Below are 25,753 nucleotides of genomic sequence, written 5' to 3' on the forward strand. Positions count from 1 at the left end.
GTGTGTGTGTGTGTGTGCAGCTAGGGTTATTCCTTGAATCCACATCTCTCCTTTAAAAGGCCAAGCACAACTCATGCATTAATTGCACAATAAATAGTTATTGATATCAATACTGTAGTACCCATGTCTGATATCAGTTTCACTGTTAAACTAGCAGTGCCTTTAAAAAAAAAATGAATCCTAACAAACAAAATGGAAAAACTTAAGGAAAGCATTGTATAGTAATCCTGGCCAGACTCTCATCACTTTTCTCTTTAATTGAGTGGGTGCGTTGTAGTAGCAATTCAGTTCAGTTCGGTTCAATGTGGTATGCTATATTTGCATAAACAAAACATTTTAGACTGTTTCTGAAGATTCTTGAATTTCCCTCGGGATTAATAAAGCATCTGTCTATCTATCTATCTAGCTAGCTAGCTAGCTAGCTAGCTAGCTGGCTATCTAGCTAGCTATCTAGCTAATTACTTGCAAGGTCTGGTGTGTTTTATTTTTGTGGGTCTTCCTGACGCTCTTAATTTGAAGGACGGTGACCCGGCGGTGTTCGTATCTGACTGACCCCAGCTGACAGTTTCTGTGTTTTACTCAGGTATCTCCTTCTAAACTGTCAGTAATGGCAAACGAGGCGGACAGAAGGTGTCAGTTTTATGTGTGTAAGTGCTTCACCACTGATAATATTTTCCTGGAGGACTACCGGCTCCATGTCCGTTTCGTGTCGGAGCAGCAGCTCAGACTGGACTACCACATAGTGAGTCAGTAGTACTAGTGTTTCCTCTCTAACTATCCGCTGTCATGGCGGCTAGCCGGCTAACGGCTGTGTACTGTGTGTGAATTGTTGATGCAGCTGCTGAAGAAGCTCGGCTGCGACACAGAGGAGCAGTTTGAGGATGTTCTCAACAAGGTGAGAGAGTATGTGAACTGTGTGTGTGTGTGTGTGTGTGTGTGTGTGTGTGTGTGTGTGTGTGTGTGTGTGTGTGTGTGTGTGTGTGTGTGTGTGTGTGTGTGTGTGTGTGTTGTTCAAGTTAAGGGGGACAGCACAAATGTAGAATAGAGTATCCTTTGTAAGTGCCACAAGGGGAAATTTGAAATGTCACAGCAGCAAAGTGACAGTAAGAAAAATCCAGAAAACACAACTATAAATTAAAGGTGTGAGCTATATACACTATATATACAATACAAATAAGAAAAACAGAAGAACACAAGGATACTAACAACACAAATTTAAGAATATAATACTGTCAGTGCGTTCTTTATTTGCTATAATGAGGAATCCTGAGTCTCAGTTATCCTTTAACCCTCATCAGTACACCTGGGGACCCCAGGCTTATATAAGGTGTCATATTTTTTTAATTGCAAGTTGGATTTTTTAGTCCCTTTAGGTAGTTGTCACCCACATAGTTGCCATCACATAAACCAAAGCTTATTTGATTCCAGCCAGGTTTGTGGTGTATACAGTGGATATAATAAGTCTACACACCCCTGTTCAAATGCCAGGTTTTTGTGACATAAAAAAATGACACCAAGATAAATAATTTCACAACTTTTTCCACCTTTAATGTGACCTATAACCTGTACAACGCAACTGAAAACCAAACTAAAACTTTACAGGGAGGTGAAGTAAAAATAAACAACTGAGATAATGAGGTTGCATAAGTGTGCACACCCTCTTATAACTGGGGATGTGACTGTGTTCAGATTTAACCAATTACATTCAAACTCATGTTAAACTGGAGTCAACACACACCTGTCACCATTTAAAGTGACTCTGATTAACCCCAAATAAAGTTCAGCTGTTCTAGTAGGCTTTTCCTGACATTTTTGTAGCCACATCTTCCAGCACAAGCCATGATCCGCAGAGAGCTTCCAAAGCATCAGAGGGATCTCATTGTTCAAAGATATCTGTCAGGTGAAGGGTACAAAAGAATTTCCAAGGAATTAAATATACCATGGAACACAGTGAAGACAGTCACCATTAAGTGGCGAAAATATGGCACAACAGTGACATTACCAAGAACAGGACATCCGTCCAAAATTGATAAGACGAGAAGAAAACTGGTCAGGGAGGCTGCCAAGAGGCCGACAGCAACATTGAAGGAGCTGCAGGAATTTCTGGCAAGTACTGGCTGTAGTACATGTGACAACAATCTCCTGTCTTCTTCATATGTCTGGGCTATGGGGTAGGGTGGCAAGACGGAAGCCTTATCTTACGAAGAAAAACATCCAAGCCCAGCTTCATTTGGCAAAAACACATTTGAAATCTCCCAAACGCATGTGGGCAAATGTTTTATGGTCCGATGAAACCAAAGTTGAACTTTTTGGCCATAATTCCAAAAAGTATATTTGGCATAAAAACAACACTGCTCATCACCAAAAGAACATCACACCTACAGTGAAGCATGGTGGTGGCAGCATCATGTATTGGGGGCTGTTTTTCTTCAGCTGGAACTGAGGTCCAGCTGGACCCCAAGTGTATGGATCAAGTAGATTTTGCCACATGTACTGATGAGGGTTAAGAATATTTAATATGCATTGGAGAATTGAAAGCATGTTTTTCCTGTCAAGGTTGTTGTGGAGCCTTGCAGGGAAGTAGAAGCTTTAGCCTTTGTAATGTTCTGTCTATTAATTTGTAGCTGTTGTGCATTACTAGCGCTTAAATGCTCAGTTATTCAGCTTCTGTTATGCAGTCAGTTATATTAATTTATCACATAGTTAATTTCACATGCAACATCCAATATTTATAGCATTAAAACTATTACTGAAATATTGTTCACAACAATACACAAATGGGTGTATTTGCACATCACAGTTTGCTAACTGTCATTAAGTGAATGTGTGTGGTCTGTTGGGAGCTGTGCTGATTATGGAGTCTGATACCAGCAGGAAGGAAGGACCTGTGGTAACGCTCCTTCACAAACATGGGGTGACGCAGTCTGTTACTAAAGGAGCTGTCCAGTGCCCTCAGAGTGTCATACGTGGGGACACTGTCCAACATGAATGTTAGCTTGGCTAACATCCTCCTTTCTCCCAATACCTGCACTGAGACCAGGGGGCGCCTCAGGACAGAGCTGGCCTCTTGATCAGTCGATCACATTTCCTTTTTTCAGCAGGAGACCACTCCCTAAAAGATGGCTGATGCCACCACAGAGTCATAAAAAGTCTTCAGCAGTGCCCCCTGCACCCCAAAAGACTGCAGTCTTGTTAGTAGATAGTCTGCTTTGACTATTCCTGTGAAGTGCTGTAGTGTGGTCTGAACAGTCCAGTTTATTGTTCAGGTGAACACCCACCAAGGTACTTGTAGGAGTGTGTTTACTCTGTCACATTTTTGGCCTCTACTTCTTGTTAGGGCCCAAAAACAAATCCCCATAACTTAGCTACAACATGCAAATTTTAGGTGAGGACTTGGCTTGAAGTTTAAGGGTCAGGTTGTGTATAAGTTAAGGTTATGGTTATGGGTAATGTGTGGGTCTTGGAAATTGCTGCAAGCCAATGGAATGTAAGGACGCATGGTAAGGGATTTTTACCAATAACTGACATGCTGATATTTTTCAATACAACTCGTTTTGGTTGATTGACAATTTATTTACATATTATTTTCCACCAAACTGTAGAAACCATCAGGTCTCTCCTGTACTGGAATTACTATATTATTATGTCTATTTTTAATCTTGATGGTGCCCTGACAGTTGCAGACATAAACCCATTACAGACATGCACTCATTTAATTTTTTTTTCACATTGCAGCAACAATATTGGTACAAAGGGATCATAGAGACCGACAGACCAAGTAATCATGCTTTTGTCATTCACTTGGCTTTACAATTTTACATCCATTATGAACCAAAATGTCCATGAAAATAAAACTTTACTGCAGTGAAGGAAGAGACTAAACAGGTCAGATTAATGAGACTCACCAATAACAAATGCAAAAAAAATAATCCAGGTTTTGACAAAATCTTAACATTAGCTGCAGTTTAGTTTGTTGCTTCCAGTTGGTTTTACGAATCTTTCCTTTGAGTTTATTGAATATTTGCAGCATCAAACTGCGGCAGCAGCAAAGTGAGAGTGCTCACTCTCAACGACAACAGGGACTTAATTATTTACTTAGAATCATAAATTATCTCTAATATGAAGACAAGATCAGTCAGAATCTAACAACATATCACACTGTTTACTTTTCTTCAACTCAGACAGGTGAGCGGTCAAACCAGGAGCAGCAATTTATAAATGCACGTAAATCATTTATTACGTAACGATCGTCCTCCTGTTGAGTCCTGAGCTCCAGCACAGCTGTCTGGATATTTTACTAATGGTAAAGTAGTAGTTAGATTGTCATCACATATGGACATAATTTTCGGTGTTTATGAAATCATAAATAATCAATTAGTTATTTGACTAGGTTGATTAGCTGCTATTAGCTTAGATTTAGTCTTTTCTTTATTAGTGCGCTATGATACATGACTGTATTTTATATCTATATTTTGTTTAACAACCTTTAGCAGCCAATACAAGTCATAATATTGTACATCGCTAATGTAATGTCCTCTCTCATGACAGAGCACAAGTATGTGTGTATCTCTCTGGATACTAGTTTCATCCACTTATACCCCTGGATCACACCCTCCTCTGGAGCTTGAACAATTTGATGAAAAATTAATAATAATCAGGCTGAAACTATTTAAGTAACTGTTGTAATGATCATATTTTTTAAAATAAAATGGCCCAAATTCAGAATTTCAGTTTTTCGAAAGTATTTGTTCTTGGTTTGTCAACCTTCTGTGATTGTACACCGAGTATATTGGGTTTTGATTCAGGTCAAAGGTCAGAGACAGAGATGACAGTAGAGTTACAGTAGGCCAATAAATTGGTTATGCTGATATATTGATATAAACTTACTGCAGTCACTGTATATCAGTATTAGTGTACTGCATTGCAAGGTAAGACAAGGTAAGTAATGACAGAGATTTCACAGTACTTGAAATTTGGTACCAACACTAAAGTCCATGATCCTCAATACCAGATTTATTCATTTTTTGGAAGATTCAATCAGCCAAATATACTTCAACCTACAATCTCTAATTTGAAAACAGTAGTACTGCTTTTCTAATACTCTAGAAAAGTATAGTGCTGTAGAAAAGCAGTACTTTTCTACAGTACTATAGAAAAACAAGTACTACTGTCACTTTGGCATTGGCTTGGCGCCAAAGTATCATTTCCTGTGACATTCCGAATTGTAGGTATTTTTAAAACACTCTATCTATTCTATAATTACTGTCTACAAGAGAGCACTGAAAGGTTAGTTTTTATATCGTAAAATGTGTTGCTCATGTCAAAAGTGTATGCTAAATATTTCTGTTGGCTGATACACTGTTAAAACCTTCAAGTCAACATCATTTAACCTCAAAAATCCAGAATCTGTCAGGCTAAAGTGTGAACACGTTGGACATTTCTTCTCTGTTTTAATCCGTTTAGATCAAATCTTTAAGGAATCTATGTAAAAAAAAAAAAAAAGAATTAGTTGCATAATCTGTAATGTAACTGTCAGACTGTAACTGAACTGTGACTGCTCTGTTTAGATTTTGCAGGAAGTGGACAGGCGAAGGCGACTCAGTGTGACATCTGCTGAGAGGGCTGCTGCTATAAAAGACATGTACCAGCCTCTCCATCCTCATGTGTACTATCTGCAGGTAGGTAGTGCATCAGTCACTGCTAATACCTATTAATGATGTGTCATTGACACCTTACTGAGACACATCTGTATTCCACCTCTCCTCAGGAGTCCTACCTCTCTACCAAGCTCAAGCAGATTGTTGAGTACTGTCGAAGCAGTGGTGCCACTGAAGATGGTCTCTCAGACTTGTTGGAGGAAGAGGCAGGTGAGCTGGAATATGATTTCAATTCTTGCCAGGAACAAAGATTCAAATACAAAGGCTGAATACTGACTTTGAAGTACAACCAATGACGATTTTTTCATTGTTGGTACTACAAAATCTGACTCATAGCAGATGGCAAAAACATCAAATAGAAGCAGACAGATTTCAGATACAGTGTCAGTGTATAAAACTCTTGATACAAAAAGTTAAGCTGCCCTACTAAATTTGTACCTGTAAACACAAACTGCTGTGTTAATATGAATTAAAATGCTAAATTATGTCATATATGTATGCATTCTGACCTTAGGGCTTATACACAAAGTATAATCAAAAAGTTTGTACCTGTAAAAAGCTAAAACCCATACCTGAACTGTCAGTTTGGCCACTATGCCCCTCCTACTGATCTTGTGCAGCAATACACAGCTCCCAGTGTTCCAGCTACATTCTCTGGAAGTTCCGTTCTGACCACTTGCACATCCATCCACTATCTACACACTGCTTAATCCTCATTAGGGTCGCAGGGGCGCTGGAGTCTATCCCAGTTGACTTAGGGTGAAGGCAGGGGGCTCCCTGGACAGGTCACGGGGTTACACAGAGAGACAAACAAGAACTCTCACATTCACACGCTCAGACAATTTAGAAACACCAATTAACGTCAGCATGTTTTTGGACTGTGGGAGGAAGCTGGAGAACCTGGAGAAAACCCACACATGCACAGGTAGAACATGCAAACTCTATACAGAAAGATCCCAGGGATCTTCTAACTGAAAGGCAACGGCACTAACCACCAGGGGTGGATCTACTGAGGTGGCATAGGGTGGCAACTGCCACTCCTAGAAGATGTCTTGCCACCCCAGCTGCCACCCCAGTTCTGAACGATCTCATTCAAAAATATGTATATAAAAGTTTGTGGCCGTCTGGAAAGAGCGACAGTCCAGAACGGACGAATAACAAGCAAAACTCCGATGTCTGAGTGCTTTTGAATGCACCATGAAGATGTAAGTGTTCTACTCTGCAGTCTATGCTGCTACAGATATGAGGTGACAAGACCCCCCTGAGGGGGCTGCCCTTCGACCTCACTCGTGGACGACAGTTGGACTTCGGCGTGGCCTTCAAAATGTGAAAGGAAGACACCAGTTAGACTGGGTTGGACCACACAGTAATATAACCGTACACAATGTATTAAATGCTAATAGTGTCTAAGTGGGCTTTGCTAATTTTCATTTATGTAGCTAGCTAATGTTGGAGAACAGCCACAAAATATTTTTTTTGGTAGTTACCTGTGGTTCTGAAAAGAGACTGTAAATCAAAAGAAATCACATTCTTCAATGACTTCAAGATCGCGGCGCATGCAGACGCAGCGGCTTCTCTCTCTCCCGACAAAAACAGTGTTTTCGTGTGTTTTTGTGAGCCTCAGTGCTCTTGTATGTCTCCGTCGCGTCCTTCAACAGCAAAGCGAACATACTGCCGTGAGTTTCTACTTGAAGCTAACAGAGCAGCACTTACAGGGTTAAACTCTGCCGACACCGAATAATAATAATAATAATAATAATAATAATAATAATAATACATTTTATTTAGCAGCGCCTTTCAAAACACCCAAGGTCACTTTACAGAGGATAAAACACAATAAATAAATAAAACAAAACAGCAGACAAAGGTAACAACAGTTAAAAGAAACAATGAAATTACAACGAATATGCGGATTTAAACAGATGAGTTTTGAGTCTTGACTTGAACTGGGGTAAAGAAACAATGTTACGGATGTCTGGTGGGAGAGAATTCCAGAGTTGGGGAGCAGAGCGGCTGAAAGCTCTGCTCCCCATGGTGCTGAGGCGGGCAGAAGGTAAAGAGAGGTGAAGGGAGGAGGAGGACCTGAGGGAACGAGACGGAGTGGCAATGTGGAGGAGATCAGACAGATAGGGGGGAGCGAGGTTGTGGATGGATTTAAATGTATACAACAGGATTTTGAAAATGATGCGGAATTGGACCGGGAGCCAGTGAAGCTGCTGGAGGACGGGGGTGATGTGGTGAAAGGAGGGAGTACGGGTGATGATGCGGGCTGCAGAATTCTGAACCAGTTGGAGTTTATGGAGGGATTTGTGGGGGACACCATAGAGGAGTGAGTTACAATAATCAATACGGGAGGTGACGAGGCTATGAACTAGAATGGCTGTGGTATGAGGGGTGAGGGAGGTGCGGAGACGATTAATGTTACGTAAATGGAAATAAGCAGACCGAGTAATGTTATTAATGTGGGAGTGAAAAGAAAGGGAGCTGTCGAGGATGGCACCCAGACTCTTTACCTGAGGGGAGGGGGACACTGTGGAGCTGTCAATGGTGAGAAAGAAACTGTCAGCTTTGGATAGGGTGGATTTAGTACCTACAAGAAGAAGTTCTGTCTTATCGCTGTTTAATTTGAGGAAGTTTGCAGTGAGCCAAACTTTGATGTCAGAAAGGCAGTGGGTGAGGGAGGAGGGTGGGAGGGTGGAGTTGGGTTTACTGGAGAGATAGAGCTGGGTGTCATCCGCGAAGCAGTGAAAATGGATACCATATTTACGGAAGATATTGCCGAGGGGGAGGAGGTATATGATAAAGAGGAGAGGCCCCAGGATGGAGCCCTGGGGCACACCAGAAGTGACGGGGGAGGGCTGTGAAGTGAAGGACTTGAGCTGAATGAACTGAGTGCGGCCAGTGAGGTAGGAGTGAAACCAGTGAAGGGGGGTGTGAGTGATGCCGATGGAGGAAAGTCTACTGAGGAGGATGGGATGAGAAACAGTGTCGAAGGCCGCACTCAGATCAAGGAGGATGAGTATGGAGAGTAAACCGGAGTCAGCTGCCATAAGGAGGTCATCTGTGATCTTAATCAGGGCTGTTTCAGTGCTGTGGCGGGGACGGAAACCGGACTGGAATTGTTCATAGAGGGAGTTTCGTGTGAGATGAGTGTGGAGCTGAGAGGCAACAATTTTTTCTAGGATTTTGGAGATGAAGGGAAGGTGGGAAATGGGACGGAGGTTATTAAAATTATTGGGATCTGAACCAGGCTTCTTAAGGATGGGGCTGACCACTGCAGATTTGAAGGGAGTGGGAACAAAACCAGAAGACAGAGAGGAATGGATGATGGCTAAAATGAGAGGGAGCAGAGAGGGGAGGCAGGATTTGACCAAGGCTGTGGGAAGGGGGTCCAGGTGGCATGTGGAAGGCTTGGACTTGGTAATAAACTCAGAAATTATTGAGGGACCCGGGAGTTCAAAAGTGGAAAATAGATGACGGGGGGAGAAAGTTCAGAGGAGGGGAGGGGTGAGGTTGTGGAGCCAAGATGTTGGTGGATTTTTATAACCTTTTCATTGAAGAACTGCAGGAGAGAATTACAGGTGTCGTGGGAGTAGAAATGGGGGGGTAGGGAGTCAGGGGGTTGGGTGAGGCTATTGAAAATGGAAAAGAGAGTCCTTGTGTTGCCCGCATTTGAACAGATGAGTCCAGAATAGTATTGTGCTTTAGCTTGAGAGATGGAGTCCTTGTAATGCGATAACTGAGCAGTATACATGTCTTTGTGGATGGTGAGACCAGATTTCCTGTAAAGTCTTTCAAGCTGGCGATTTTTTGATTTGATGGCACGGAGATCGGGAGTGAACCAGGGAGCAGACCGAGTGAAATAGACAGAGCGCGTTTTGACAGGAGCGAGTGAGTTGAGAATGTTCGTGAGGCCGTTATTGTAAAGGTTGACCAGGTCGTCAGGGGTGGAGGAAGAGTCTAATGTCAAGGTGGCGATGGAGGAGGAGAGGGAGTCGATGTTAATGTCCTTGATGTTGCGGAATGAGATGGTACGGGGGGTCTTAGAGATGGAGAGATGGAGGGTGACATCGAATGTGAGGAGGAAGTGGTCCGTAATGAGGAGTTTATCAGCAGTACAGTTGGAAGGGGTGAGACCGGAACAGCAAATTAAGTCCAGGGTGTGTCCTTTTATGTGTGTGGGGAAGTCAGAGAACTGCTGAAAGGCGAAACTGTCGAGTGGTGATGATGAGGAGAAGTCTTTGGTGAGGGGGAGAGCAGTATTGTCCATGTGAATGTTGAAATCTCCCAGCAGGATTACATTTGGGGAGAGAGCGGAAAGGTGGGTGAGAAGGCCAGAGAATTCATTTAAAAAGTCAGTGTGAGGCTTGGGGGGACGATAGACTGTGGCGATGATTGTGGGAGTGGGGCCGGAGATTTGACAGGCGAGGCATTCTATTGAAGAGAAAGGAGGCAGAGAAACTGGAACGACCTTCCACTTCTCGCGATACAGTATCGCGAGACCCCCTCCGCGACCAGAGCCGCGAGGTTTGCAAATGTAAACAAACCCAGGGGGAGTGGAGTTGTTAAGCTGACAGAAGTCACCAGGTACTTGCCAAGTCTCATTTAAACAAAGAAAGTCAAGCTTACGGTCGGTAAGGAGATCCTGGACGAGATGTCCTTTGCCCGTGAGGGAGCGGATGTTCAGCAGACCGAAGTTGACGCCGGTGTTGTCGCTGGAGAGAGGAGCATTAGCCGACCTAGCCAGGCGGGCTAACACACTGTGGTTGACAGACCGGCCGGTGTTTCTGGGTGGTCGGCGAGTGGAGGACCAGAAGGAGGAAATCCCTTTGGAGCCGGAGAAATGGAAACCCCGCCGAGAACCACGGTGGATGTACCTCGGGCGTTGTTGGACGCACCTCGGGCGTTGCTGGACGCCGATGTCCGGGTGGAGATGCAGGGCTGCCGGAGGAGATCTGGACCGCTGGAAGCGGAGCCTGAGAAGCTCCGCTGGCGAATATTGGAGTAGTCCCTCAACCGGTAGATGGAGGAGAACCAGGACAGTCCAGACCAGTAGGGACCACACAAAAGCTCCGCCAGTCCACATAGCGAAACGGTAGAGAATGCCAATGACGTGGAGCTGGGAGGTGAACCGAGCAGGTAGGCAATAGTTAGCCAGCAATCACAGCACTGTAGGGCTATGACAGCAGTAATGAGGAACATCAGGCGGTAGAGGAGGTTTAAGATTCCCAGTCGAGTAGATTGGAATGGGCCGGAGAACCGCTAAAAACACTTAAAAATTGCCGGTGAGTAGCAGCAGCCAAACGTGCCAGCGTTCACTCAGCCGGAACCGGAAGGCCCAGAAGAGCTACGGCGCCACGGTCTGCTCCGGAGACCTACTCCATCACCGACCCGCACTACTGCAACTCGCCCACAGTGGAGGCGCTACAAGCGGCGTGAGAGGAAGCAGAAGTGGGGCAAGCACGGAGGTATCCGGGCTAGGCTAGCGGCTAACCCCAACAAGCCGGCGATCCCCAGCATCGTGCTGGCCAACGTACGCTCTTTGGACAACAAGCTGGACTACATCCAACTGCTTTGCTCGACCACGAGAACAGTGAGAGAGTGCTGTGTGTTTGTGTTTACTGAAACATGGCTTAACAACAGCGTCCCAGACTGTGCCATTCAGCTCGACGGGCTAACATGCTACAGAGCAGACAGAGCTCTCGTCGAGGGAGGTAAGACCCGCGGTGGCGGGCTCTGTGTTTACATTAACAACGCCTGGTGCTGTGACGCTGTTGTAGTCTACAGTCACTGCTCGAGCCTTGTGGAGTTTATGATCATGAAGTGCCGTCCATTTTACCAACCCAGGGAACTCACAGCCATACTGCTTGTTGCTGTGTACGTCCCCCCTACTCCCAACGGCAACAGCAGGGGGGAAGCACTGAATGAACTGTACCACCACATCAGTGAGCAGCAGACGGCCCATCCGGATGCTTTTCTGATCCTGGCTGGGGACTTTAACCATGCGGATCCAAAGGCCGTGTTTCCCAACATGCACCAGCACATAGACTTTCCTACCCGGGGAGACAATATACTGGATCTTGTTTATACTACCCAGACAAGAGCCTACAAGGCCTTTCCCCTGCCCTACACCTTGGTGCCTCAGAGCACATTACTGTTATGCTAATTCCAGCATACAGACCACTGGTTAAAACCATCAAACCAGTTCGGAAACGGGTACGTGTGTGGCCAGAAGGGTCTTCAGAGACACTTCAGGACTGTTTCAACACCACAGTCTGGGATGTATTTAAACAAGCTGCCACGTACAATAACACTACAGACCTCCAGGAGTACACAGAGACTGTCACTGCCTACATCACCAAGTGCATTGATGATGTGACAGCCACCAAGACCGTCACTGTTCGGGCTAATCAGAAGCCATGGCTGACAGGGGAGGTTTACAGGCTCCTGAAGGTACAAAACAATGCCTTCAGAGCTGGAGACAAGGCGGGCCTGAGGATAGCTAGGGCCAACCTGTCTCGCGGCATCAGAGAGGCCAAGAGGCAGTACTCCAGGAGAGTAGCTCATCACTTTAGTGACAGCAAAGACACTCAGAGCCTGTGGCGGGGGATACAGTCCATAACGGACTACAAGCCCCCACAGCAGACCCCTGACTGCACCATTTGTTTGCTGAATGAGATGAATGACTTCTTCGGCCGTTTTGAAGCAAACAACAGCACCCCTGCACAGAAGACCACAGTCCTCCCAGTGACCAGGTGCTGTCACTGTCCCCGGAGAGTGTGCGGACAGCCCTCAGCAGGATCAACGCACGTAAAGCTCCGGGTCCTGACAACATTCCTGGTCGTGTATTGAGAGACTGTGCTGGGGAACTAACGGATGTCTTCACAGACATTTTTAACATCTCTCTGAGGCAGGCTGTTGTCCCCACGTGCCTCAAAACAGCCACCATCGTCCCGGTACCGAAGAAGTCATCCTCCTCCTCCTTCAATGACTACCGCCCATTTGCACTCACTCCCATCCTGATGAAGTGCTTTGAACGGCTTAGTCATGCACCACATCAAATCCCTCCTCCCACCCACCCTGGATCCTTACCAGTTTGCATATCGGACCAACCGCTCAACCGATGATGCAATCTCCACTGCACTCCACTCAGCCCTCACACACCTGGAAAACAAGGACTCTTATGTTAGAGTTGTGTCCATAGACTTTAGTTCAGCATTCAACCCCATCATCCCCCAGCAGCTCATCCACAAACTAGACCAGCTTGGACTCAACACCTCACTGGGTAACTGGCTACTGGACTTCCTGACAGGGAGACCACAGGCAGTACAGGTCGGCAGCAAGACATCGAGCACCATCATCCTGAACACGGGGGGCCCCCAAGGATGTGTGCTGAGCTCCCTACTCTTCACCCTGCTGACCCATGACTGCACTCCAGCTCACAGCTCCAATCTTTTTATAAAGTTTGCAGATGACACAACTGTGGTGGGTCTCATCAGTAACAGCGATGAGACACAATACAGGAGTGAGGTGAGCAACCTGGCCAGGTGGTGCAGCACCAACAACCTCTCTCTGAATGTGGAGAAGACAAAGGAGATCATTGTTGACTTCAGGAGAGGACACACCCAGCATGCTCCTCTCAACATCAACGGTGCGGCTGTGGAGAGGGTGAGCAGCACCAAGTTCCTGGGTGTGTACGTCTCAGAAAATCTCTCCTGGACCAGAAACACAACATCACTGGTCAGGAAAGCACAACCACGTATCTACTTCCTGCGTAAGCTGAGAGGAGCCAGTGCCCCGGCCCCCATCATGTCCACCTTCTATAGAGGCACCATGGAGAGCATCCTGCCACCTGACACCATTCAGACCACGATTCAGAATACTGGCAGCTCAGTTCTCCCATTAAGCAGCAGGGGTATAAGGGAAGTGATATAAGACCGAAAAATATGTAAAAGTGTTCAACTGTTTACATTTTTTGAGATTTAGGTATTGTTAAAGATGTATATAAGTTGGTTCAGGTTGTTCAGTCATTATTATTCACTTTGTTTTCAGATGTACAGTTATATTAAAAGTTATTTATTAATAAATGTTGTCAAAATGGTTCTGAACCGTACTGAATCTATTTCATTTGACAGTCAGTTATTGATTACAAGCAGACACTAATAAAACTACTAGGTTACATCAACATATATCACACTAATTTAAGATTTTCTGGACCTTTGCTTTAATACATTTTCTGACTGGACCTCTTTGAATTTTAGTTGAATCCCCCTGCGCTAAACAGCATGTTGGCCCTCTTTTTGAATACAAAAAAGCCCCAAAGATGGAACAGTCCACCAACTCACAGTAATAGGCACACTCTGCAGGAAAGAGTTTTTTTTCACCGAAGCACAGATGTTTAATAAACATGTTAAGTGCATATATATTCTTTCTTGAAGCTGTTTACTCATGCAAAATGCAACGCGATTAATATAGATAAAAAATGAATGATATTTAAAATTCCGATTAATCAAAATTAATCCACAGCAACCCTGTGATTAATTTGATTTTAAAATTTTAATCGTTTGACAGCACTAACACACACACACACACACACACACACACACACATATATATATATATATATATATATATTAGGGCTGGGACTTAACGCGTTAATTTCGATTAATTAATTTCAGTGAAAATAACGCGTTAAAAATAATAACGCAATTAGTTGCACCCTCCTCACTTCCCTCATTTCTGGCACACCTGTAACTCTGGTGAACACTCCAGCCCAGTAGGTGGCGGTAATGAACCTAAAGTCTGTTTGTAGCCATAAAGAAGAAGCACAGGAAGCACCGAGTGAAGTCAGGCACTGGCGAACAGTGAAGGAAGATGAGATTGAGCTTGTTAGGCAGAAAGTTTTCTTTTAAAAATCTTCCCGACGGCAGCTTGGATAAAAGCCTGGTTGTGTACAAATTGTACAACAAAGAGTTTTCTGATCACTGCGTCACTTCAAGCCGACGGTATCACCTCAATGTAAAACATGTTGCTGTTAACACATGCTAACTGCTAATGGTGTAGCCATCCCAAAATAGACCACTTTTCTAGACAGTGCTTGAGTTTACAGAAAGTCTTAAAATGTTGAATAAAATCGCTATAATTGCACTTAGATTTGCAGTAATCTGTGAATATAGGAGACAGATGAAAAATGCAGATAAATAGAGATGAAACATTTTTGTGGTCTAAGCTTTTACTCCGTCGAGGCTCTGCCTCCTTGGAGGAGGAATAACCTAAACAACAAAAAATATCTCTTTTAATAACTTCATTATAAACTTTTTGTTTATAAAAAATTACACAAATAAAAATTTATATTCCTAAAAAAAAGAACCATCAAAATGACACCATTTATCAGACCCAGAAAAGATGAAAACAGAACGAATCTGTGGATTTTCAACTTTCTGAAGCTCCTTGAACTACTTATGCTGATTTTATGTGCCATAGTGGAAAAAACAACTAAATTCAGGCTTTAAGTCATCAAAATCACTTTTTTCTATATGTCCCATTTTCCTTTTTTTAAAATAAATTTTAAATTATAAACATGTACATGTTTATTCATTAATTCAACTGTCAACCACAATTTTATTTGAATTGAAAAACTTCACTCACTGTGTCAAACATTGCTATTTGACAAAACTGCAAATTGTGATTAATTAATTACAAAGCCTGTAATTAATTAGATTAATTTTTGTAATCGCGTCCCACCACTAATATATATATATATATATATATATATATATATAGTTTCATAATCCGGCTCAATGGCCACGACAAAAGGACGGAAGGGGTCCGTTTTCCAAAATAACCAAATAATTTCTTACAAATCAAAGTAAGACAAACAAAGTATAACTACAGGTATGGAGTGTGTCTTGTCTGTAATGTCAGTAGTGTGTATGTGGGTGTGTGAAAATGATGTGGTGCGAGGTGTTGAAGGGTGCACTAACAAAGAAAACGAAATAAATTGTGCGGGTGGATCAGGCGACGGGAGCAGGGAACAGAGAGTGACAACAGGTCACTGGAAGCCAGCATATATAGCGGAAGTGGAGCAGTGGCCCAGGTGCTCCACATCTAAATGATTTCGCATAGCCAATCCCGGCACCTCGGAGAGAACAGATATCATTACATCCTCTATTAAATATATACACAGGGGACGTCACAATATATAGACACAGACACACACCTATGTATACATTTTCACATATATATACATACACGGGTATGCCACCCTATTAATCTTTCTCTATATCAGCCCCTGCTAACCACTGAGCCACTGTGCAACCCCTCACTTGCACATGTGCACCTCAGTCTTGCACAGAGAGCAAACATCACGTTCGATGTCAAATTGACCTGGCTTTCATGTCGATGATCATCATTTGTGACAAGAGTTGGGTCCATGGCTACAACCAAGAAAACAAACAACTGTTTTCAGTGAAAGAGCCTGCAGTCTTTGGAGACTGCAGGCTCACAGACGAGGGCACACCAGGCCAGCAGCATAAACAAGAGCAAGCTCATCGTTTTGTTCAACATTAATGTGGTTGTGCACTGTCAAGTCATCTGGCAGAGCTGGACTGTCAACACTGAGTTAAACTGTCATGTCCTGAGGGAGAATATTTGCCACAAATGACCTGAACTCTGGTACAGGCCAGCGTGCATCTGCAGATGGTGAGTTGAAAACACGTGAGTTTTTGGACATGCCAAGACATTTTCACCCTCCACTCTCCCAACTTGCCAGATGTAGCTCCTTGCAACTTCCTCTTTGTTCTCCAAAATAAAATTCAAGCTGGAGAGTAGCTGCTGAGAGCAGAGTAGTGAAGGAGACCCATGGTGCTTGAAATGCTTACAAACCAGAGCTTCAAGGAACCCTCCAAATGTGGCAGAAGCACTGGGAGCAGTGTATTGCTGCACAAGAAAACTGTTTCAAAGGGGATTGGAGCCAAATTTAAAGGATTTTTGCTATTTTTAGGCATCGATTTTTTAACTTTTGCATAATAGACATGAGGAGTTCACACATTTACAATATGTTGACAGTATGAATATGTTACATTTGGGATATTTATTTTAAAAATGCACGCCTTTTAAAGTAATCGTTTTTATATTTTAAATGTATTGAGAGACCTCTGTAGCTCTCCTACATTGTTTGGGAACAGATTGTCATTGAACAGAATGCTAAAATAGATATTAACAGCTCCTGTTTGATTGCAGCTACAGATGTAGTGGCACTGGATCATTTTGATTCTGAAGAACACTTAAAAACATGACAGGCAAGTTCTCGAGTTGTAAAGAGTCTTTTTGTGTCACATTTAAGCAGCTTTTTGGACTTTGTCATCATGGACATCAGAGATGATGGTATCCTCAGTGTAAATCACACTGGATCTAAAATGAAAATTTCCAGTCATTTCCACCATAGTCTCAAGGTGTTCATGTTGATTATACCCTGGCATAACAGTTATACATTGAGCATCTTTCATTTATTCTCCTCTTTCCGTTGAAGCCCCAAGGGTGTATCACTTCCCTGTGTTTGAGAAAAGCTTCTGTGAGGAGCTGGTGGAGGAGATGGAGCACTTTGAGCAGTCTTCAGCCCCTAAAGGAAGACCCAATACCATGAACCACTATGGGGTAATGAATCCAATTCTACTGGCTGAAACACCGTTTAATGGCTGCTTAGTCATTCATATTTATCATATTTAATTTTTATGATGCTGTGGAGCCTTGGCCCACTGTGGTAACATTGCTCATATAAATTGTCGGAACTCCTTGAAGTATGAAAAGTGCGGTGCAGGCAGCCACGTGCACAGAAAGATGAATTTTCCAGGAAAGTAAGGGGATGTCAAGGGTCATTTCACAGTAACATTTATAGTGGACCACTTTAACAATGAATTGCAATATGTGGCTGTTAGCTGTGAAATAGCCCTCTTACCAAAATCTTAAATAAGGACTATATAAAAGTCACAAAACCTTCTGACTTAAAAATGTAGTGGTAGAAAGGTTGTGGATATATTATCTACAAGTTGCTTTATTCATGATATTTTTCTCATTTTCCCTCTCCCCAGATTCTCCTCAATGAGCTGGGCTTTGACGAGGGTTTCATCACACCTCTCCGTGAGCAGTACCTGCAGCCGCTCACCTCCCTGCTGTACCCGGACTGTGGGGGGCGCTGTCTGGACAGCCACAAGGCCTTCGTTGTTAAATATGACATGAATGAAGACCTGGACTTGAGCTACCACTACGACAATGCAGAGGTCACTCTAAATGTTTCACTGGGAAAGGACTTCACTGAGGGGAACCTCTATTTTGGTGATATGAGACAGGTGATACAATACTGAAAAAAGCTCTTACTCCTGTTATTACTGTTGTACAGGTAACAAAATAGCAGTTTAGGTCTACACCAATCGGCCACAACATTGAAACCAGTTGCAAACATTGTGTAGGTCCCACATCATGCCTGGACTCTATAAACCTCTAAAGTTGTGTGAAGTTGTGCTGTGATATCAGGCATCAAGACATTAGCAGCAGTTTGACCCTCATTAAAGTCACTCAGATCCTCACGGTGCCCACTTTTCCTTGCTAAATGTTTATTTTCTGCCTAATATATCTTACCTCTTGACTAGTGCCATTATAAAAACATAATCAGTGTTACTCGCTTCATTTGTTAGTGTTTTCATGTTGTGGCTGATGGGTGTATAGAAGCAAATAAGTGATAATAAAAAATCTAGTGTACAATATAAAATGAACTATGTACAATTTCACTTGTTGGAGGGATAAATATTTTTTGTAAAAGATAATTTCTAATAAATGTTTATTATTGACGGTAAAATGACCATTCCTACAAATACTATTCTTTTCCATGTAATTGTTTACAATTCACTAATACTGTTTGGAATATTGAGAGTACTTGGATGTCAGTGATGTACAAAAGTAGTGATTCATATTTAAACACAGGGGTTTTGTTGCCTCCTGCAGGTACCAGTAAGTGAGACAGAGTGCTCAGAGGTTGAACACCGGGTGACTGAGGGCCTCCTCCACCGGGGCCAACACATGCACGGGGCCCTGCCCATCTCCTCCGGGGTGCGCTGGAACCTCATAATTTGGATGAGAGCCTCTCAAGAACGCAACAAGCTGTGCCCCATGTGCAACAGGAAGCCGTCGCTGGAGGAAGGAGAGGGCTTCGCTGACGGCTTCACCAAACAGTCCAAAGATATAAACACTTCATGTGTGTTGACGTGATGAATCTAGCTGTTATGTTCTCCTTAACGACTGGACTGGGTGATTGTAGGAATTAGACTGAATTTCATCGAATGGCACATTTTGACTATTCCAAATTGGAATGTTTAATATTTATTTGTACAATAAATGATTATAAAGGATTTACAGTTCTAGGTTTTAGACATTCAAATAAATGTCCCATTTTAACACAATAACTCCACACAATAAGGTCAGAATCCATAGTATTCATCCAACGTGTCAGATCAATGCATCTCTATAAAAACTGCAGTACATCATCTTTTCCCACAGCAGTTTATCTGTCAGTGGTTGTTGGCATCTGTCTTTGCCCATGAATCTAGAAACTGACACTGCCGATATTCAACCAGTACTGTAGTGTTTTGCTATTGACTACTGTGTTGACTATTTTTGCAAAATGTGATTTATCAGTGCTTTGGATCAGGAAGAATGAATGTGATCGCTTATTTAGCATGAAATGAATTTGCCAAACTATCGATTTCTAAGTTGCCATACATGTACAGAAAAAAATTCACTCATAGTTTGTAATAATGGAAGTTTAATGAAACAAATTCTGCCAGTTCATGAATATCCTTTCTGTGTGCAGTTCTCGTTATTGTCTTATATGTAGTGCTGTGGTTAATCATGTTTTCATACAGAGTCTTTGGAGGTAGAAACACAATATGAGTCTGTCAGCTACATCCTACAAAATACATGGATGTTTTTCAGAGACATTAAAACATCAGGGCCTTTTGGTTGTTTCTTTTTGTTCCTGCTTTTGTGCCAATATGGAGTGTTGTACTTGAAGAAACAGAGGAAAGGAGAGCTGGGCTGATGCACACTATACCATATTCAAACACACACCAAAATACAAATACAAGCATCAACACACACATACAAGGTCTAACGTATAACAAAAGGCATGGCTTTGTACGGCAAACTTTAAAAGCTTGTGGTAAATAGTGCTTGTTTTCATGTTTCCTGCCTCAAAATCAAATTGTACACACAGGCATATGTGAAATGAATGTACAAGTTTGGGCATGATACTTCTATTTAGTGTAATTACAGTGATAGTACAATACAAATATATAGCTAGTAATAATAAAGATACACTTTTCACAACAAATATATTGCCATATACAGATAAATATTTTCTCTTTACATCATACAAGAAAATAAATTTAGTTTTCAATATACTATTTATTCCCGTGTTAAAAAGCAAATGCTTTTCCAAATGCAGTGATTGCATTAGCCCCATCCCAGTCTGTTCAGGTGTCTGTTCAGTTTGCTCATAGCTGTCAGTCTGTACCACCTCGTAGTGTCTGTGGGTCAGCACTGGCTGCACTCAGTAGTCCGCCCACACTGTGTTGTGTATTGTTCTGTCAGCAAGATTTTGTGTCTCAGCTTCACAATGTGGTCTCGCTGCTCATGTCCCGGGGATGGTGGTGGTCGATGTCAGAATCATAGTCCGACTCCATCTCGATCTTGACCTGGGGCACGGAACAGGCTATTCCTCGGCCCATAGGGATGGCCGGAGATGATGGGCAGGAGATCTTCAAGTGGAGGGTGATGCTAAGGAAGGGCAAGCTCCAGTTACCATATACACCCACAGACAAAGACAACAATGGGCTACCAGGGAGGGCGGAGGCTCTCAGCCATGGAGCATCAGGACTCCAGCAAAAAACTCCAGCAGCTCATGTCACTGATGAGTGACAGAGGAGGAACTAAAGAGCGACATGATGCTGTAGATTTTGTCTGCAGTCGCAATGTCTCATGGTTCAGACTGGGAATGGTGACGGAGATACTTTGAGGCTATGAGAGGGTTTACACAATATACAAGGGAATCCAGTGGAGAGATAAAGATCAAACCTAATTTCCTTTTCTAAAAAATATTTAAGCGTTGTTACTCTATATCAATCTCAAATGAACTTTTTTCCCCCAAACATAGAAAGAAAGAGTCTGGGGTTGACTAAACCAAAAACCTCTAAATATAATGTAATAAATACACATATAATCACTAAAATGTAATGGAACCAGTAATAGTAAGAACGTTTATACAATATATCATGACTTTATATTGACTGCATTTTATTAAACAACAGTCCGTGCTTTTTGAAATATTAATTTTTAATAGTTTGCAAATTTACTTCTTCCAAGATTTAGAATTTTGAATGTGCCTGTTGTAAAATAATTTGTTCAACAAGCGACTGAATGCAGAGCTTTGTTGAAAGCTGTATCTTTTTGAAAAAGAATGCCACAAATTGACAATAAAGGACAAGCACATACTATTTTTTTCTTTATCTAAATTCACAGCTGACAGCATCTATCAAAACAAGTTCATATTAATCAGTTTTAATTCCAAACCATGCCTCTTTCAAAGCAATGCAGACATGATGGGAAATTTTCAAAATCAAAATCTCCCACAAAGGACAAAAAATGCAGTATTACAATTATTAAGCTAAAAAAAGTTTTCATGTCTAGGTGTAAATTCAAAACAAGCAAAGGCTGCACTTTCGCGGCAATATATTTGCCCTGAAACTGCTGTGGCTCCAGGTGAGGGTGATTCAGAGAGCTGGGGTCAGACTACATTTCACATGCAGGTGTGGATGATGTGCTAACCATATTCAACACACGGAGTAAAAAGAAACAACCAAAACCATTTTTGCTACATATGGATGATTGTACAGTTGAATCTGAAGTGACCTGCAATAGCTCCTCTATATGCACTAGATATATACCACACTAAAAAGACCACACATTCATTTATTAGTCTATCTAAATATCACGTTAATCTACACAAAGAATCTTAATCTATTCATCACCCTTCACACACACACACACATCAATGAAGAATCGGAGTTGTGTGTACAAAGGGCAGCACAGTGCACATGATGTCATATTGACACTTAGCACATTACACAGGAAGAGTAGCAGCAGGAGTGCACTGTTAATCACATTACAATGATCTGCATTGCCTTAAAGTGCATGGAGAGGAGACTGAGCCCAAATAACAATGGAAATCTGGACTATGAGGATGATGTTGCACGTAAATAATCAGTCTGCAACCGTGGATGCACATGTTCCCATATAAAAATGATTATTTGTATAATTTACACGTATTAAGAAAATTTTAAAAAAAGAACACAGGAAGGAATATTATAGAAATAACTATGGGGATAATCTTGTTTGAGGGGATTCTAAAACAGTATATTTATCTGGAAATACACAGCTCATTAGTGCTAATATTTTTTTGTTCATGGCAGTGAAGGTTAATATAGCACAACATCGTGACAAAAAAGATTCCATGAATTATTTTTTTGCATCTCAGTTGGCCTTAGTATTTGACAGATGTCCAAATTAGTGTTTGCTGTGGTCATTTTGATAAAACATTTAAGAATAATGTACTGTTTTGTTTGTATTTTTAAAGGTTCAGTTCAACCAAATTACAAAAACACACAGTGCCAAAAAAAAAAAAACAGTATTCACCCCCTTGTTTTCCACTTTATTGCTTTTAGACATTAAAACGTACTCAATGTATTTTTTTAATATAAGTTTACAATTTTATTTTTATGTTAAAGTGAAAACTTAATTAAAAATCTAAAATGTAAAATAAAGGATTGCATATGTATTCACCCCCTTTAAATGAACTCACCTTACCTTACCTAATTCACATGAGTAGCCAATTGGTGCTAGAAGTCACACAGTTAGTAAATCATATGACTGCAGTAAATGTCTCGAGTGATTGTAGTATACACACATCTGTATCTATTATTAAATCCATCATTTAGAAGTGGAAGAATCATGGCACCTGTAAATCTGCTTAGATCAGGGCTGTCCTCAAAACTTAAACACACCTATGACTCCTTCGAAGGAGTTACAAGCTTCAGCAGTTGTGATGGGAGACTATTCATACAATAACTGTTGCCAGGTTTTATTGGAGAGCGGCTTATATTTAATAGATACAATCCAGACTAGACTTCACCAAACGACATGTGGAAGACTCTCAAGTCAACTGGAAGAAGGTTTGATGGGACCAAAATTGATACTTTTAGCGATCAGACTAGGCACTATATTTGGTGAACACCAAACATTGCACATTATCACAAACCCACCATCCCCACCATGAAGCATGGTGGTGGCAGCATCATGACGTGGGGATGCATCTCAGCAGCAGGCCCTAGAAGGCTTGTAAAGGTAGAGGGAATGAATGCAGCAAGGTATAAGGAAATTCTGAAGGACAACCTGATGTAGTCTGCGAGAGAACTGTGACTTCAGAGAATATTTGTTTTCCAGCAAGACAATGACCGGAAGCATACAGCCAAAGCTACACAGAAAAGGTTTCAAGACAACAAGGTGAACGCTGGAGTGGCCAAGTCAGAGCCCAGACTTCAATTAAGAGTGTGTGACTGAACTTGAAACCGGCTGTTAACTCACGATTCTCATGCAACCGGCAGTTATTGCAAGCATGAATGGGGTTTAATTTAGTTTCCAGATGTATAAGGCTGACTGAGACCTATCCACACAGGCTAATTGTAGTCAGAGGTATATCTACTAAACACTGACTTGAATGGGGTGACAATTATGCAATCACATATTTGCATTCTGTATTTTTTATTAACTGACATAAATTGATAGAAATCTGTTTCAACTTTGACATTAATGAGTCTTTTTTTTTCAAAATATTTTCAAAAGAGCAAAAACAGATGGATTATGATTTAATGTTGAAATGCAATTAAAGGGGAACACTTCTAAGTGGGGTGAATACTTTTTACAAGTGTAGTACCATAGCTTACACTGCTTATACTGCTATTTAGCCATGCAAAAAAAAATGTTTGGCCACAGTTTGAGATAACTGTCTCATAGATTTCTGCATTATAATGGAGACAAATGGAATTTAGGGTGCTTGCAGCATAGAGAATTACACTTTTTCTTGTATTAAAATCACCAAAAAGTACAGAAACCCTATACCAGTTAGTTTGGAGAGTCTACAGAACTCACTGTGAACAGTTTTTAGTGGAACTACTTTCTATCCAAGAAAGAATGGATTATGCAGAGTAAGAGAGAGAGAGAGAGATGCTGCAACTCAGTTTAATGGTTTTCCATTGCTGATAACACCACAAAAAAAATAAATAAATAAATAAAATCAAATCCACTGCATTGCAGAGGAGGCAGAAATTTGAGAAGCAGACATTTCAGAAGCTGTGCTTACAAGCCAGTTTTGACTGTCAACACAAGGCTGTTGAAACACCGACATTACATACAACACCCAAATGATAAGATGGTTTCATGCAAAGATAATTTAAGGAGCACTTAGACCAGGGCCGGTTCAGAGAGAGAACTAGCCCTGGTCAAACTGTCATAAGTGCTTGGAAAACCAGAAGTTCTGCTGAGTGTCAATTCTGACTGTGAATCTCTTTCTGGTGTTTTCTCACACAGTTCTTTCCCGATTTGTTTTCACCCCATCCTCATATTTTTTCAGTAATGAAATGCAGCTTGTCTGCTATTATAATGTAGCATATATTAGAAGTATTTTGAAATCATTTCATTGTACTTGAGCCATTAAAATCCTACTCAGTTTTTATTTCTATGCTTGCTGCCATACTTGTAGGCTCTGAGTCTATGAACCCCTGAGGGGAAGGTTGCTGTCGCTGCTCCTCACTCTGCTTGGAATTTCTCGGTGAGAATGAAGTCTATATGCAATGTACATTAAATTCCAGCGGGAAAAAGGAGTGATTAAAGTTTTACTTTGTAGGATTTAGTAGCATCTAGCAGTGGGGTTGCGTGTTGCAACCATCTGACTACCCCATACTTTACCATCTCCTTCCTAACATGTACTAAAAATGCAACAAAATGCAAAAGGCCAGAAGATCCAGTATTGGGTTTGTCTATTTGGGTTACTCGAGAAACGTGATGGTGCCACTTGGTGGACTTGGTGGATATAAAGGGCTCATTTTAAGATAATTAAAACATAATGGCATGTGATTAGACACTGAGAACATTATTGTAAATACTATGCTCTATTTCTGCCAGTAGGCCCCAGTAAACCCTGCACACTCACCATTATAAAAGTACCAGTGCAACAATGTAGAAATAGTCTGTTTTAGTGTAGTAGAAATACCACAGTATTAGCAGCTAAATATATTGCAATGGGAATGGGAGACTTTTACATATAAATTGATGTCTGGTCCATTCAAGCTCTTGCCAATGCTGATTAAGCCTGTAAGTGCCGAGTAAATGTGTCTGTAATACCAATGATAATAATGATAATAATAATAATAATAAGAAGAAGAAGAAGAAGAAGAAGAAGAAAACTTCTATCTGCAAACATACTATATTAATTATATCATTGGGTTGTAACTGTGGATACCTTAATGTTTTTGACTTGGGATGGGGGGCTAATTGTAACTATATTATATACCACTAGATGTCGTAATCTATTACATTATATTAGAATTTATTTGTTGACTATATTCAATGTTAATCTGAACCTGCAAATCAACAACCAAATACAGCAGTCACATAAATGTAGTGGAATAAAAAAGACGATAATTATCTCTGAGATGCAGTGGAGTGGAACTATAAAGTTTCATAGAAAGCAAATACTTAGATTAGGTACAAGTTCTTCAAAACTGAAGTTTAATACAGTACAGTGCAATATAGGACTTAATATTTAACTTAATGTTCTGATAGAATCCACTGTTTCGTACCACATGAGATTGCTGATTGAGATAAATCATAAAGCTATGTCAGTGGTGAAGTGCCAATGCTGTTTTTGTAATTTGTGTGAACTGACCCCTGCATAGTTTCTTTGTGTACATTTCTACATGTGTGCAGCAGCT

General features: G+C 41.6%; 2 protein-coding genes across 9 annotated transcripts in view; one reads left to right on the top strand and one right to left on the bottom strand.

Annotated features, from left to right (window-relative positions):
- The first annotated feature begins 535 nt into the window (after positions 1-535).
- On the top strand, positions 536-19,675 carry ogfod2 (2-oxoglutarate and iron-dependent oxygenase domain containing 2). Of its 3 annotated transcripts, none has more exons than XM_055011430.1 (7): positions 536-742; positions 839-895; positions 5,568-5,678; positions 5,768-5,867; positions 17,188-17,312; positions 17,747-18,004; positions 18,657-19,675. In XM_055011430.1, the coding sequence occupies exons 1-7, from the start codon at positions 608-610 to the stop codon at positions 18,918-18,920; spliced, it is 1,050 nt and encodes a 349-aa protein (XP_054867405.1). In that variant the 5' UTR covers positions 536-607; the 3' UTR covers positions 18,921-19,675. The 3 variants fall into 3 exon arrangements, with proteins under 3 accessions (XP_054867405.1, XP_054867407.1, XP_054867406.1); XM_055011432.1 differs by having other exon boundaries at positions 17,747-17,935; XM_055011431.1 differs by lacking the exon at positions 839-895.
- slc4a5a (solute carrier family 4 member 5a) overlaps positions 19,457-25,753 on the bottom strand; it is a 64,427-nt gene continuing 58,130 nt past the window's right edge. For all 6 annotated transcript variants that reach the window (XM_055011427.1, XM_055011423.1, XM_055011426.1 and 3 more), the window contains one exon: positions 19,457-20,486. In XM_055011427.1, the coding sequence (XP_054867402.1) occupies positions 20,321-20,486 (166 nt within the window). In that variant the 3' untranslated portion in view covers positions 19,457-20,320. The remainder of the gene's footprint in view (positions 20,487-25,753) is intronic.

Source organism: Amphiprion ocellaris, chromosome 6 (assembly GCF_022539595.1).
Source record: "Amphiprion ocellaris isolate individual 3 ecotype Okinawa chromosome 6, ASM2253959v1, whole genome shotgun sequence".
Classification (NCBI taxonomy): Eukaryota; Metazoa; Chordata; class Actinopteri; family Pomacentridae; genus Amphiprion; species Amphiprion ocellaris.

What these genes read in the sequence shown, in the direction of transcription:
- ogfod2 (XM_055011430.1), top strand. Translation starts at nt 608, where the DNA reads ATGGCAAACGAGGCGGACAGAAGGTGTCAGTTTTATGTGTGTAAGTGC. An exon ending in ATACCATGAACCACTATGGG is followed by an intron (nt 17,313 to 17,746) that starts GTAATGAATCCA and finishes CCCTCTCCCCAG; the next exon opens with ATTCTCCTCAATGAGCTGGG. An exon ending in ATTTTGGTGATATGAGACAG is followed by an intron (nt 18,005 to 18,656) that starts GTGATACAATAC and finishes TGCCTCCTGCAG; the next exon opens with GTACCAGTAAGTGAGACAGA.